At 34.8% G+C, this 15369-nt stretch overlaps 1 protein-coding gene across 2 annotated transcripts; it reads left to right on the forward strand.

Moving 5' to 3' along the window:
- The first annotated feature begins 3706 nt into the window (after positions 1 to 3706).
- Positions 3707 to 7615, forward strand: LOC114385455 (metal tolerance protein 11-like). 2 transcript variants are annotated; one of them, XM_028345544.1, is made up of 6 exons: positions 3707 to 4014; positions 5078 to 5187; positions 5278 to 5523; positions 5826 to 5906; positions 6039 to 6272; positions 6848 to 7615. In XM_028345544.1, exons 1-6 carry the CDS (start codon positions 3843 to 3845, stop codon positions 7193 to 7195), a joined length of 1191 nt encoding a protein of 396 aa, XP_028201345.1. In that variant the 5' UTR covers positions 3707 to 3842; the 3' UTR covers positions 7196 to 7615. The 2 variants fall into 2 exon arrangements, with proteins under 2 accessions (XP_028201345.1, XP_028201354.1); XM_028345553.1 differs by lacking the exon at positions 3707 to 4014 and adding an exon at positions 4446 to 4557.
- Positions 7616 to 15369: the final 7754 nt, after the last annotated feature.

The following is a 15369-nucleotide window of genomic DNA, read 5'->3' on the forward strand; positions in this document are numbered from 1 at the left end:
TTTTGAAAATTCAGTTTCCGTTGGTAGTATTAATTCAACAACAAAAACAAATAAAAGTACTTTTAATTAATATTATTTGAACATATTTCATTTTATCAACGTACTTCTGAATAAAAAATATTGAATATAAGTCACATTATAATAAATTCAATTTTTATATCAAATTTGAGTTTATAACATAGTTTATATTCAAATTAATATTTACAAACTTTAATCCAAATATAAATTAAATTGTTTGAAATATTGATAATATATACAAAAAATGATGAAAATGATTTTATTTTTTAAAACATTTTGAAGATTTCATAATAAAATTATTTTAGTAGGTATATAATATTTATATTTAATTTCATTATGTTTATTTTTTTTGTTTTATCTTTTTTTCATTTATTGTCAAATGCCCAAATATAGCTGTAAGAATGTATGATGACGTTATTGAGACTGAGACCATAAGAATCTAGTCCAATCATGTGTTTTCTCTTTCATTTCAATCTTCCCTCTTACTTAACTCAAATTATTCTCGCAAAGAATTACTTATTACTCGTACTTAAAGACCTCAAAAATGCTTAAATACTTTCGACAATTGAATCTAATATATCATGGTTATATTTTATAATTAAGGTATTTTTTAAATAAAAAATAGAAAACATGCATAATTATATCGTGTAGAATTTTAAAAGTTTAAATTAAAAAGTGTTTAACTTTAAAAAATGTAATTAAATTACTCTCACAAATACTTCAATTATAATGTAGAACAGTTTATTTCAAATCATTGCAGTCAGGATCAATACCATTCCCACACTCCACAAGACAATGTTAGGTTCATGTAAAATAAGGATTTGCATTTCTTTTTGTAAGACAGAAGGTATATTATTCCTAAAAAAAGTATATGAAAATAATACCCCTCCAAATTTAATGAGCACTTTCTGCACGGAAAATCGAATCAAAGCAGGCTAAGAAACGTCATGGTCCATTACGCAACTTGACAGAGAACAAATCCAAACAAGTGACAAATGTTAGTAATATACTAAAATATAAATTATTAATGTTTAATTTTGATAAAATTTATCATGATTAATTTTGGTAATATATAATTATAATACAAGGTTGGATTGATACAAATCATATTTGGTATAAATTATATAGTCTAAATAATCATTTCACTCTTATTTAAAATGTTATATCTCATAAGATATGTCTCTCATATATATATGGGACAAAATCTGTTTACACCAAGTATAAATACATGCAAAATTAATATTTTTATTTCGTTTAAATAATTTAAAGGCTGAAATTGAGTCACTTTAAAAAAAATTTAAAAATCACTAGATGTGATTTTTTTATTCTAATTAAACTAATTGATAAAAATCATTAATAATAACACTAGATAATATTTGTCAATCTTATCAATATCAAAATGAGATTTGAAATATTTAACATTTGCGTCTTTCTTTATTAAAAAAGAGTTTGAAATTGAAATTTGTATCATCATCCATACTCTCAAAAAAGTAGAACTTTCCATGTAACAACATATGCTTCACGATTCAATAATTAATATTCCTGAAAGATATAAGAAAACAAATAATTATGATTTACTGTGAATTTTTTTAGTCAATATTCTCCTTTATGACGATATAAAATAGTCCAGAACACAAAAAAGAACATTACGTATGGATAGGAAAAAATAATTTTTTTTTTCAAAATGTCAAAATTATTAATAAACCCAAACCTATAAAGAGTAACCAAACCCTATAAACCACGTAACCCATGTTAAAAACAAAACAAAGAGAAAGACGAAAATAGATGTTAAATATTATTTTTAGCAAAAAAGACGTACATAAATGGTTTTTTTTTATAGAATTTAAAATCTAGCTTTGATGAAGATAAGATTGATAATATCATAAAAAATATTATGTCGAGCTATTATTAATGATTTTAATCAATTAATTTAATTAGAAATAATAAAATCATATCTCATGATTTGCTAATTAGAATTTTTAAATTTTGAGTGAATCAATTTTAGCCTTTAGATTATTTAAACTGAGTGATTGAGATTTGGGATAAACAATTAGTTTTACATTTGTAAATAGATCATATCCATATATATATATATATATATATATATATATATATATCAATCAGAATGTTAATAATATATATTTTCAAATATTATTTTACTATTAGATAAATTAAAATGTTTTTCTTTTTAACTCCGTGAGGTTAGTCTATTGGTAAGAATTTAAATACTATGCATGAAGATTTAGGTTAGTTCTTCACTGTCATTACCATACACGCAAAAATATATATTTTTTCATCTAGTCTAGTTGTATGAAAAATATAGTCTCTCTATGTACGAGTGAGGGTGTCCTCCTTCTATTTATACATGGTGCTTAATAGCAGTTCTCACTCCTTTTCTTTGCCACATCTTATGAGTGATACATGTCTCATCTTTGTGCCATTTTGACATGTCATTAGGTGATGTACCTCCTATCAAATTGCCATGTTCCCGTGATTTAGTGTTTGTTTTGTTGGTTGTAAGATGTTGTCTAAATAGATCTAAAAGCTTATTTGAGTAACAGGCTTTCTGGGAGATCATTTATACTGTTTCTTTAACTTATTATTAGGTTATTGTTGGTATAAAGGAGAGACAATAATGCATCTTTTTTTTGTTGTTCAAATGTCTCAACAAAGCTTTGAGATTGATTAAAAAATGGATTTGCCATATGGACTGGCCTTTCTCTATTGTTTGTCCTCTTGAGCACGGGATAATTCATAGTCCTCCAAGCATCAAGCATTTGACATACCAATGAGGTATTTAATAACATACATTCAATTATAAAATATTGAAAAAAAAAGAGTGATAGTGATAGAGAATGCCTTGTTAATTTATTTCACAAATTCAGAATAGGTTTGAACTTTGAATAATCCGATTCCAATAGTACCAAAAACATTAATGATGGGATGGGGATGTCATGTATATCAGCTCAGCAATTCCATCATGAGTCACAATGGGCCCTAGAATCCACTCACCACATAATAACTCCTCTCCATTGTTATCCATCACATATCACATACCAATAACAGCACGTATGATAATTTGCATATTCTCACCCAAAAGACGAGTCAAATGGAACCAAGCACCAATTCCATGGACGTGACCACACCCTAGCATTTCCCAAACATATCCCGATGCCAAAGGACTAAGTTAGAAAGAAAAAAAAAAAGAAAAAGATCAAAATTTTAAATTAAAATCAAATGTAAAAAATGTGATCACTTTGTTTTACTGTTTTTGTTTTCTCCTTCCATGCAAAGGAACAGAATTACCAAAAGTATGTAGCCAAATTAATTGAGCAAAAGACTATATAATATAAGTATTGTAAATTCGTTAATGCGTCCTATTCCTATAAATAAATAAATAAAAAACGAAATTAAATGCGACACTACGCGACAAGGGCCCCAGCGGTTCAGATTCATGCGGCTCCTGTAAAGCAGCCACATCAAAACATCTTTCGGTGACAAAATCTGATCCGTCCACGTGTAAACCCTCGAAAATGAAACCCACGCGCGAGTCACGACGCTCCAGCACCACCCAATAAGAAGTTAACACGTGTCATCCTCTGGCAAAACGCACGTCCGCGTGTAGCACGCGCTCTGAGTTATTTTATTTATTTATTTTTCCACTGAATCCCACTTTCCCGGTTCAAAAATCTGCTACGGCTGTTGTTATAACAAGCACCAACCACAACGACTTTTCTTGGTCTCTACTTCGCATTTCCGTTCTTTGCTTTTCTCGGGCTACGAAAAACGACGTCGTTTTCCCAATTTTCCCCGGCGACCGGGAAATGGTGGAGCCGGTGGAGCTTCGCGGCGAGGAGCAGCTCTCGTTGCTGTCAGATTCCAGCAATGGTGACCGGTCGTGGCGGTTGAACTTCGACGGGTTTCAGCTATCTTCGGAGCACACGGAGAAGCAAGTGAAACCCCCTCGCGGACTCCATGACTGTTATGGGGTTCTTGGTAAACACTGCAATCGCATCTTCATTCCATTTTCTTAAAACAATTTCCATTATTATTGACATTGTTAATTTTTGGAATCTCCTTTATTTTTTTTAAAAAGTTGACAAAGATTTTCACTATTTTTTTTTTCCATGGAATAGGAATCTGTAATTTGCTTTTTACGTTAGTGGTTGTGTGGTTAATTGTGGTTTCTGCTTTGCTGTGATTTTTTTTATCCATTTCCTTTTTATTCTTTGTATGTGGATTGTGTCCCCTTTGCACTAAAGATGCTATTACTCGTTTTCATTCAGTGTTGCGTAGTAGTATTTTATGTTATTTTCCCCTTTTCTGCCAGGTTTAGTAATGTGTGTTGGAATTTGGAAGTAAGCTAGGTATATATTGTGCGGCTCTTTTCTGAGATTTGGGTTGATGATGCGGTAGCTTTGTTGTTATATATAACAGTTACGGTGGGTTTTTGGTGTATTGGGTATTGCTTGCTTTTTGTGGGCAGTTGTTGGAAGATGGACTATAGGGTTTTGCATTTGCAAGCTCTAGAGACTAGAGGCAAAACTTTTCTTCGACACTGAATTACTACTATTTTTTGTTGTGATTGTATTTTTGGCGGAAGAGGTTTCATAAAATTGGTGCTTAGGTTTTACATTTGAACTGAGTGTATTTTGGATTTCTGCTTTGTTTCTAAAAATGAGTTGTTTGGGCCCTGCCATGGCTGAAGCTTATGCTTTCCAAGTTTGCATATTACTGTATTAGCCTGCCTGTTGTGATGTGACTTCATTTGTATGACGATTTCTGGTTTATGAAGCTTGTTGTAAAAAAATTGCGGTCCATGAAGTGAAGTTCATTTGTCCTATTTTTGTGACCATGGAAGTTTAAAGCATAACTATGACTTAAATATCATTTTCTTCATCTGTGAATCTCTATCCTTTTTTTCCCCTTTTCTCATGGGAGGTTAGCTCTGCTTCTGAATTGTGTGCTTTGAGTATGGCATCTGTGCTACTAAAGTGAAAGGGGATTTCATGGATTTTGTCTTACTTTTTTTGTTCTTTTCTGTTTTATATTTCTTCAGGTCAAGAAGATAATATTGCGGAGTACTATCAGCAGCAGGTAGAAGTGCTTGAGGGCTTTACTGAAATGGATGCTTTAGCAGAGCGTGGTTTTATTCCTGGAATGTCAAAGGTTTCTATTTCATTTCCTCCTCTATGCTCTCTAGATTTAAGATTGATATGTAGTCAAATGCTTTTGCTGAATATCGACTGGTGTGGGCAGGAGGAGCAAGACAAGTTAGCAAGAAGTGAGACTTTTGCCATTAGAGTGTCAAACGCAGCAAACATGGTTCTTTTTGTTGCCAAAGTTTATGCATCAGTCAGAAGTGGTTCCCTAGCCATCATTGCATCCACGTTAGACTCACTTCTTGACCTCCTTTCTGGATTCATCCTCTGGTTCACTGCATTTTCCATGCAAACACCAAACCCATATCAGTACCCTATAGGAAAGAAACGGATGCAACCATTGGTCAGTTCTCCTAATTTAATATTCTGTTTGAAACTATCTGAATCATCATCTTCTGTTCTTGCCTAGTAATATGATTTCAGTGACTCTTAGGAGTTACTTAATAATCAAATTAAACATCAAGAAAACTACTTAGCAATTACCATACGTTTCTGTTGTGTATATATATGTTCTATCGATAAAGTATAGACTATAAAGTGAAAAAAACTTCGTACCCCATTGCCCATTATTAAATAGCTAATGGCCTAACAAGTTATTATGACTGTGCCTTGGTGCTGAGATTTTGAATTCAAAATTTGGTACAGGGAATTCTTGTTTTTGCCTCTGTTATGGCGACACTTGGACTGCAGATAATCTTGGAGTCTACCCGCACATTAATATCTTCTGTAAGTTGATTCTTGCTCTATTTCTTTAGGCAAATCTGACTCCCAAACTGATAAAACAATAAATTTTCATTTAGTTGCTGGATCTCTTTTATTTCTAGGTATTTCTAATGTGTCTCATAATGACATTTCCAGGAAAATGCATTCAACTTGACCAGGGAACAAGAGCGCTGGGTTGTGAGCATTATGCTTTCAGTGACTTTGGTGAAATTCCTGCTGATGATTTATTGTCGTTCTTTTACCAATGAGATTATTAAAGCCTATGCCCAGGATCACTTTTTTGATGTGATCACTAATGTCATTGGCCTTATTGCTGCACTTTTGGCAAATTATGTTGATGATTGGATGGACCCTGTCGGTGCTATCATTGTAAGTGAATACTTTACTTTCCTTTTGTTAAAGGTTTTGATTTTCTGTTTATATCCCTAGGAAAGGAAAAATACCTATAATAAGGCTATAACTATTCATTCCTAGGGATAGAAGGTAATGAACCACATCCAGTAATCTGATCCATCAACAACTGTAACTGTCTGCGTGTCTCTGCCTCTGCTATATCATATATGCTCCTATTATTTAAAATATCAAGATCTCACATTCCTAAGATGAAATCTTTCATTGCAGAAGAGCAATGTCATCTGATATTATTATCTAATTAGCTTATCAAAATATCTGGAACCTCTCGATGAATCATGAATGTTGTGCATATTATGATGGTTTAATACACATCTTTATGCCATATGCTGGACTAATAAGATTTTAGTGAACCACCGTTGGTTCTTTTGAGCACATGTTTTCACTGGAAACAATTTATTTTTTGGTATTGAGAAACAATTTACTTTTACTATTTGTATATGTATATCTAACTTGCCGGTTGCCACCATTTTATACCAGGTCACTTGTACAAATTTTACTTGTTTTACTTGTGTGTAATTCATCTGCTGCAGCTGGCTTTGTACACCATTCGCACATGGTCAATGACAGTGTTGGAAAATGTTAATTCCCTGGTTGGAAGATCAGCAGCACCAGAATATCTTCAGAAACTTACATACCTATGCTGGAACCACCACAAGGCTGTGAGGCACATTGATACAGTTCGGGCATACACATTTGGATCTCACTACTTTGTTGAGGTTGATATTGTCCTGCCATCGGATATGCCCTTGCAAGAGGCTCATGATATTGGGGAATCGTTGCAAGAAAAGCTTGAGCTTTTGCCCGAGATTGAGCGTGCTTTTGTTCATCTTGATTATGAGTACAGTCACAAACCTGAGCATGCTCAAGCACACTCTTAGCAGCAATCAGGAAAGCACTGCCTTCTTGTTTATTTCAGTTGCCCTTTCATCTCCCGTCAGTTGTAAATTTGAACCATTTCTGGTTGTTCAGAATCTGAACTTAAGTGCAAGTCACTGAGAAGTTGCTAGCTATCAATCTCAACTTTCTGGCAGCCCTGATAATATTCCAAATGTATATCACGATAGGCTTATCAGGCAAGACCCTTTCAGATTCCATTTAGGGGAAATAGAATTTGCTACCTTCTTTTCCATTCCCCCTTTTTTGTACAGTGCACTCTTTTTACCTTAATTCAGGATTTAAGGTGTGTGTGTGCTGGTGTTTGTTAATTTCTAACATGTGCAAGTATATAATATAATACAATGGAGTGGATTTCTTATTAAAATGTAAGGATTACATAACATACTTTTTACGGGTGTCAATACTGCACTTGAGTACTTTTTTTTTATTAAGGACAATTCAGAAATTAATTACTATCGGGAAATTTGGGGAGATGCCATGTTCATGTGTACTTTAAGCGACTATGCATATTGTAATATCTTGTTAAAAATAATTTTCATTAATTAAAGATAAGCAAGTATACTCAAGTTAATCAACATCTTATCGAGTCATAAATTGTCCAAGAATAAAGAAAATAATTCTCTTAAGTGTATTACATGCAATGCAATAGATTGAGTATTGCATTATGTATCTAAGATTGTATTCGGAAAAGTCCATTCCAGATTGCATTCCAAAATTGATTTTTCAGAATACAATATGAGGTGTAAGATTTAATAGTGTAAGTGCAGGAAATAATAGGGTTCCTCCGTTTTGAGATAATTTTTGTTTTGCTTTGGGCTTGAGGCTCTCCTTGTAAAAGAAAAAGGACACGTAAAAAACCTATAGTTCCAGAAGAAGAAGAAGGGAATATTACTACTATCGTCTTAGGGATGCGTCCAGTAACTTGCAATGGTTTGGCACGTGACACAAGGGATAGACAAGAGCGGCTTTTTACCAATCAGGGGTACAAAATTTTCAAATTTTCAATTGAAGTATATTTTAAAAAATTATCCAAAAGGGATAAGTCATAACAGGTTTTACGAGTCAGAAGTTGTAACACCTTTTACGACTTATTATTTTTTTAATTTTTTTTAACTAAAATCGTAAAAATATTTACAATTTCAGTGTAATTTTTTTTTTTGCAACTTTAAAGTCGTATTTTCTTTTAAAAAAATGGAAGTCGTAATATTTTACACACTTTAAAGTCGTAAAGTCCTATTTTTTTTTTAATTTTTTAAAGGTTTAATCGAAAACCTTTTTTAAAAAAAAAACTGTTGTTTTGCTATTTGCAGACACGTTTTTGTTTTGTTCACCTATTTTCTTTTCGTAAATCTGTTTTTTTAATTTAATAGTGTTTACGGTTTTTTTTATTTTAAATAAAAAATTTAAAAAAATATATTTAAATATATAATAAATAATATTAATTTGATTTTATTAGTATATTTTTTGTGATTTTATTTGATATTTTATTATTTTATTTTAATGTTTTATTATTTAAAACATGTTATATATATTTTTCATATAGTTTACTTTAAATGTTTTTTATTTAAATTTTAAATAATCTATCAATAAAAATACATTAAAAAATTGAAAGACTTTAAATTAAAAATTGATTATATTTAAATAAAAATTACATATTTGTTAAACTAATAATGAGACGATGTCCCACAACGAGTTCTTCTAGATACACGTCTAGGTCTCTCATCTTGTTGGACTAGATTTGTCTGTGCTTGTTGTCCTCTTGGTCTACGGCCTCTACCTCCTCTTGTTCTAGGATGCTTACGTGTAATTGTCCGTTGTTGTTGAGGAACATGATGACCACCATTGTCATCATCATCATCGTCATCGTTGTTATTGTTGTTATCCTCATCCTCGTCCTCATCTTCGTGACTGATGTCACGTATTTGAGTAGGTAATGATGGACGATAATAAGAACTCGATGGTGCAAGATTATATGCAGATGGTGGAGTGTTGAAAGTGATGACAAACATTTGTGAGGAGCCATAAAAAACATTTGAGGTAGAAGGGACTTGAATGAGTATTGAGGTATATATGATGAGAACCCCAGTGGTTGAAAACTTTGTTGACATCCTTGAGACGCATGACCAGAAAAACTTGTTGATTGATATTGTGCTTGTGATGGATGATGTTGAGACATAAATCCAGGAACATGCACTGGAGGTACATTAGGTTCCACATATGATTGATGTTGGTGATGACCAGGATAATACTGTGATTCAAATTTACAAAGTTAGAAATAACTATGAATAATAACTATGAATAATAATATTCTGAATTTTCATGTAAAAGACCTTGGTTCATTTCACCATGAATAATATAATTATTCCAACTATTCCATTTGAGAATCCAGTGACGATGATGGTGAGGCCAAAAAATATATGTTCTCCCTCTCATATCTATGTCGTGGAGTTGATCTGGGTTTGGTGGGTCATCTGGAATAATTTGTCGCGGTCCAAATTGTCTCATGACCCTGTCTATTGGATGCCATTCGACAATTGCAAAACATATGAGAGAGACTTTTGTCTAAACAATCATTGATACCTCTACATCATTAATTAATGGCCTTATTTCTGGTGTGTCATAAGGAGTCTACAAGAACTGCAACACATACATTATTATTGTAGCATATTTATAATCGAATAGGAAATCGGAAAAAATAGTTAATTCATGAAAATTAAAAAATGAACCTCATTAATATGTAGTCTATCAAATATGATGCATATCAATCTCACTGAATTGGTGGAATATTTGTTTCGGTCCTTGGATGAGACCACTTTCGTGCAAGAGGAAATTCAATTCCTTCTTGTACTTCTTCCATGGATAAGTGATCTATCTTTGGGGTAATACATTTAATGCGGTTCCACGCCCATGACTATAGCAACAACAAACATCCTTCGATTTCTGTTTGGTCCGGCTTCACAGCCCGATCTAGAGCTCGGAAAAGGGATGCTAATACTGCTGCACCCCAACTGTAATGACTTGCCTCGGTTCAATTTGATAATAAAAGAAGATACATAAAATGAACTCTTGCACCTATTGTATCTGGCATCAAACAACCACCTATAATCATCATCATATGAGCTCTAGCATGCTATGCAATGACAACATCATCAACATCAATGGAAAGTTGTTGAAAATTTTGCCGCAACCAAGTTAGGTAAATCATTTTACCTTTTACATACTTATCAGGTGGAGTTTCCCTGAGTAATGTCTGACAAACAACACGTACATCACCTGTGATGAAACCAGTTACCGGCAATCCATCAATCTTCAAGCCTAATTGTAAGGCCACATCCTGTAAAGTAATGGTTGCCTCTCTCTGTGGAAAATGAAATGTGTGTGTCTTCGTTCTCCAAAACCAACGCACTAACCAAATGCTGGTTAATATCAACTTTTCCAACATTTATTATGTCTGAAACCCACTAAATTGATTAGATTTTTTATCCGATTATCTATTTGATCCAAGTGGGTAAAAGCCCAAACATAAGTATACCTTAGAAGGATGATTCTCTCTTGGCCTTTCCACACTTGATTTAAAATATGGTTGTCTTGTAAGCGCAACAACAAACCATCAACTGGTCAGGGTTGTGCATATGCCATTGGTAAATGGATACAAGGATGGAAATAAGAATGAGGCAAAATGAAAGGGCGGAGGTATGAAAGGAGGGTGGTGTAAGGTACTCGTGCACACAATTTTATTTTTTTTTGCAAAAGTAAAACCTCCTAATATGATAACTTGTAGAATATTGCTCAACAATTTTTGAAGTCTAATATACACAACTTAAAGCAAGTTGGTCCGTGCTATTATAAATCATTTGTACAAAATAAGTTAAATTTGACTACTTTATTTTTGGCAAGATTCCATGCTATCATAAATCATTGTCTATTAGTAAATAAATTGGTTACCAAACACTACACAGTAGGTTGCTGGTAGCAGCTGCAAGATTCCCATGCTATCATAAATTGTCCATTGTTTATCATAAATCATAAAAGTTGGATTCTCTTACGCACACACTTTGTGAGTGGTTTTTATTTGAGTTAAAATTAAGCAATTAAATATTCTCAAATAAATTAATAAATGTAATTTGTAAGTTTTATATAAATTAATAAATATATGATTTTATGATGATATAATAAAACTTCATTAATAATATATATATATATATATATATATATATATATATATATATATATATATATATATATATATATATATATATATATATATATAACAATGATAACAACATTTGATTATTCATGTTAGTGCTTAGCTCTACTGAGCTTTAAAAGATTGGCTAAGATTTTGTTAAAACATAAGCACTTAGACAATGAAGGAAAGCTGGAGTTGCTGCACATGATGTCCAACGTTATGTCAAGGAATAAGATCGGGCTGCACAATGCACAAGGCAAGATAAAATGTCAAATGAAGAATTGAAGTTGCAGGATCCACGATGTCGGATACAATGTCCTGACATCCTGCCCGAAAATACTGGAGTTGCTGCACAATGCATAAGTCAAGATAAAATGTCAAATGAAGAATTGAAGCTGCAGAATCCACGATGTCAGACACGATGTCCTGACATCTGGCCCGAAAATACTGGACACATAAATCTGTTACATCTTTAACAGATTATTGTGCAGTTAGCAAGAGATAAGATGATCTATCTTCTGGAACGAATTAAAAGATAATTAAAGTTCGAATTTCAAAGTAGAAGAGTTCGTTCAGGGATTAAAGATTAAAGATTAAAGATTCAAACTAAAAGATCAAAAGTTATCTTTTAGTTCTTTAACTGCAGATTTTTTCAGAAGAAGATAGATCTCCTCCAGCACAAGCCGTTGCAGCCCAGAAACGCACATTGCTATATAATCATGGAGGCTGCACGAGTTCTGTACCAAGTCCGGGATTGAAGAGTTATTTTGTGAGTTTTGGGACTTGAGTGTTTTGTGAGCCACCTTGATGGTACCCTAACATCAAGTGTTGGACCTATGTGTGTAGAGTTGATCTCTTGTGTGTAGAGTTGATCTCTAGTGTGTAGAGTTGATCTCTTTTGTTCAGAGTTGATCTCTGGTGTGTCTTTGACTTAATTGTAAACACGGGAGTGTGAGTGAGAGGGAGTGAGCGGAGGTTCTCATATCTAAGAGTGGCTCTTAGGTAGAGATCGCACGGGTAGTGGTTAGGTGAGAAGGTTGTAAACAGGGGCTGTTAGACCTTGAACTAACACTATTGAGAGTGGATTTCCTCCCTGGCTTGGTAGCCCCCAGATGTAGGTGAGGTTGCACCGAACTGGGTTAACAATCCTCTTGTGTTATTTACTTGTTTAATCTGTTCATACGGACGCATCTAATCTGCATGTTCTGAAGCGTGATGTCGTGACATCCGGTACGACATCTGTCCCCTGGTTTCAGAATTTCAATTGGTATCAGAGCCAACACTCGAAATCACAGAGTGAGATCTAGGGAGATAAATTCTGATGAACATGGAGAAAGAAGGAGGACCAGTGAACAGACCACCAATTCTTGATGGAACCAACTATGAATACTGGAAAGCAAGAATGGTGGCCTTCCTCAAATCACTGGATAGCAGAACCTGGAAAGCTGTCATCAAAGGCTGGGAACATCCCAAGATGCTGGACACAGAAGGAAAGCCCACTGATGAATTGAAGCCAGAAGAAGACTGGACTAAAGAAGAATACGAATTGGCACTTGGAAACTCCAAAGCTTTGAATGCTCTATTCAATGGAGTTGACAAGAATATCTTCAGACTAATCAACACATGCACAGTGGCCAAAGATGCATGGGAGATCCTGAAAACCACTCATGAAGGAACCTCCAAAGTGAAGATGTCCAGATTGCAACTATTGGCTACAAAATTCGAAAACCTGAAGATGAAGGAGGAAGAGTGTATTCATGACTTCCACATGAACATTCTTGAAATTGCCAATGCTTGCACTGCCTTGGGAGAGAAGATAACAGATGAAAAGCTGGTGAGAAAGATCCTCAGATCCTTGCCTAAGAGATTTGACATGAAAGTCACTGCAATAGAGGAGGCCCAAGACATTTGCAACATGAGAGTGGATGAACTCATTGGTTCTCTTCAAACCTTTGAGCTAGGACTCTCGGATGGGGCTGAAAAGAAGAGCAAGAACGTGGCGTTCGTGTCCAATGATGAAGGAGAAGAAGATGAGTATGACCTGGATACTGATGAAGGTCTGACTAAGGCAGTTGTGCTCCTTGGAAGGCAGTTCAACAAAGTGCTGAACAGAATGGACAGGAGGCAGAAACCACATGTCCAGAACATCCCTTTCGACATCAGGAAAGGCAGTAAATACCAGAAAAAGTCAGATGTAAAGCCCAGTCACAGCAAAGGAATTCAATGCCATGGGTGTGAAGGCTATGGACACATCATAGCTGAATGTCCCACTCATCTCAAGAAGCAGAGGAAAGGACTTTCTGTATGTCGATCTGATACAGAGAGTGAACAAGAAAGTGATTCTGACAGAGATGTGAATGCACTCACTGGGAGATTTGAAACTGCTGAAGATTCAAGTGATACAGACAGTGAAATCACTTTTGATGAGCTTGCTACCTCCTATAGAGAACTATGCATCAGAAGTGAGAAGATTCTTCAGCAAGAAGCACAACTGAAGAAGATCATTGCAGATCTGGAGGCTGAGAAGGAGGCACATAAAGAGGAGATCTCTGAGCTTAAAGGAGAAGTCGGTTTTCTGAACTCTAAACTGGAAAACATGACCAAATCAATAAAGATGTTGAATAAAGGCTCAGATATGCTTGATGAGGTGCTACAGCTTGGGAAGAATGTTGGAGACCAGAGAGGACTTGGGCTTAATCGTAAATCTGCTGGCAGAAAAACCATGACAGAATTTGTTCCTGCCAAAACAAGCACTGGAGCCACGATGTCACAACATCGGTCTCGACATCATGGAACGCAGCAGAAAAAGAACAAAAGAAAGAAGTGGAGGTGTCACTACTGTGGCAGGTATGGTCACATAAAGCCCTTCTGCTATCATTTGCATGGCCATCCACATCATGGAACTCAAGGGAGCAGCAGTGGAAGGAAGATGATGTGGGTTCCAAAACACAAGACTGTTAGTCTTGTTGTTCATACTTCACTTAGAGTATCAGCTAAGGAAGATTGGTACCTAGATAGCGGCTGTTCCAGACACATGACAGGAGTTAAAGAATTCCTGGTGAACATTGAGCCCTGCTCCACTAGCTATGTGACATTTGGAGATGGCTCTAAAGGAAAGATCATTGGAATGGGAAGGCTAGTTCATGATGGACTTCCTAGTCTGGACAAAGTACTGCTGGTGAAGGGACTGACTGCAAACTTGATCAACATCAGTCAGCTGTGTGATGAAGGATTCAATGTAAACTTCACAAAGTTAGAATGCTTGGTGACAAATGAGAAGAGTGAAGTTCTAATGAAGGGCAGCAGATCAAAGGACAACTGTTACCTATGGACACCTCAAGAAACAAGCTACTCCTCCACATGTCTATCCTCCAAAGAAGATGAAGTCAGAATATGGCATCAAAGATTTGGACATCTGCACTTAAGAGGCATGAAGAAAATCATTGACAAAGGTGCTGTTAGAGGCATTCCCAATCTGAAAATAGAAGAAGGCAGAATCTGTGGTGAATGTCAGATTGGAAAGCAAGTCAAGATGTCCCACCAGAAGCTTCAACATCAGACCACGTCCAGGGTGCTGGAACTACTTCACATGGATTTGATGGGGCCTATGCAGGTTGAAAGCCTTGGAGGAAAGAGGTATGCCTATGTTGTTGTGGATGATTTCTCCAGATTTACCTGGGTCAACTTTATCAGAGAGAAATCAGAAACCTTTGAAGTATTCAAGGAGTTGAGTCTAAGACTTCAAAGAGAAAAGGACTGTGTCATCAAGAGAATCAGGAGTGACCATGGCAGAGAGTTTGAAAACAGCAGGTTCACTGAATTCTGCACATCTGAAGGCATCACTCATGAGTTCTCTGCAGCCATTACACCACAACAGAATGGCATAGTTGAAAGGAAAAACAGGACTTTGCAAGAGGCAGCTAGGGTCATGCTTCATGCCAAAGAACTTCCCTATAATCTCTGGGC

The sequence above is a fragment of the Glycine soja genome, chromosome 2 (assembly GCF_004193775.1).
Source record: "Glycine soja cultivar W05 chromosome 2, ASM419377v2, whole genome shotgun sequence".
Lineage (NCBI taxonomy): Eukaryota > Viridiplantae > Streptophyta > Magnoliopsida > Fabales > Fabaceae > Glycine > Glycine soja.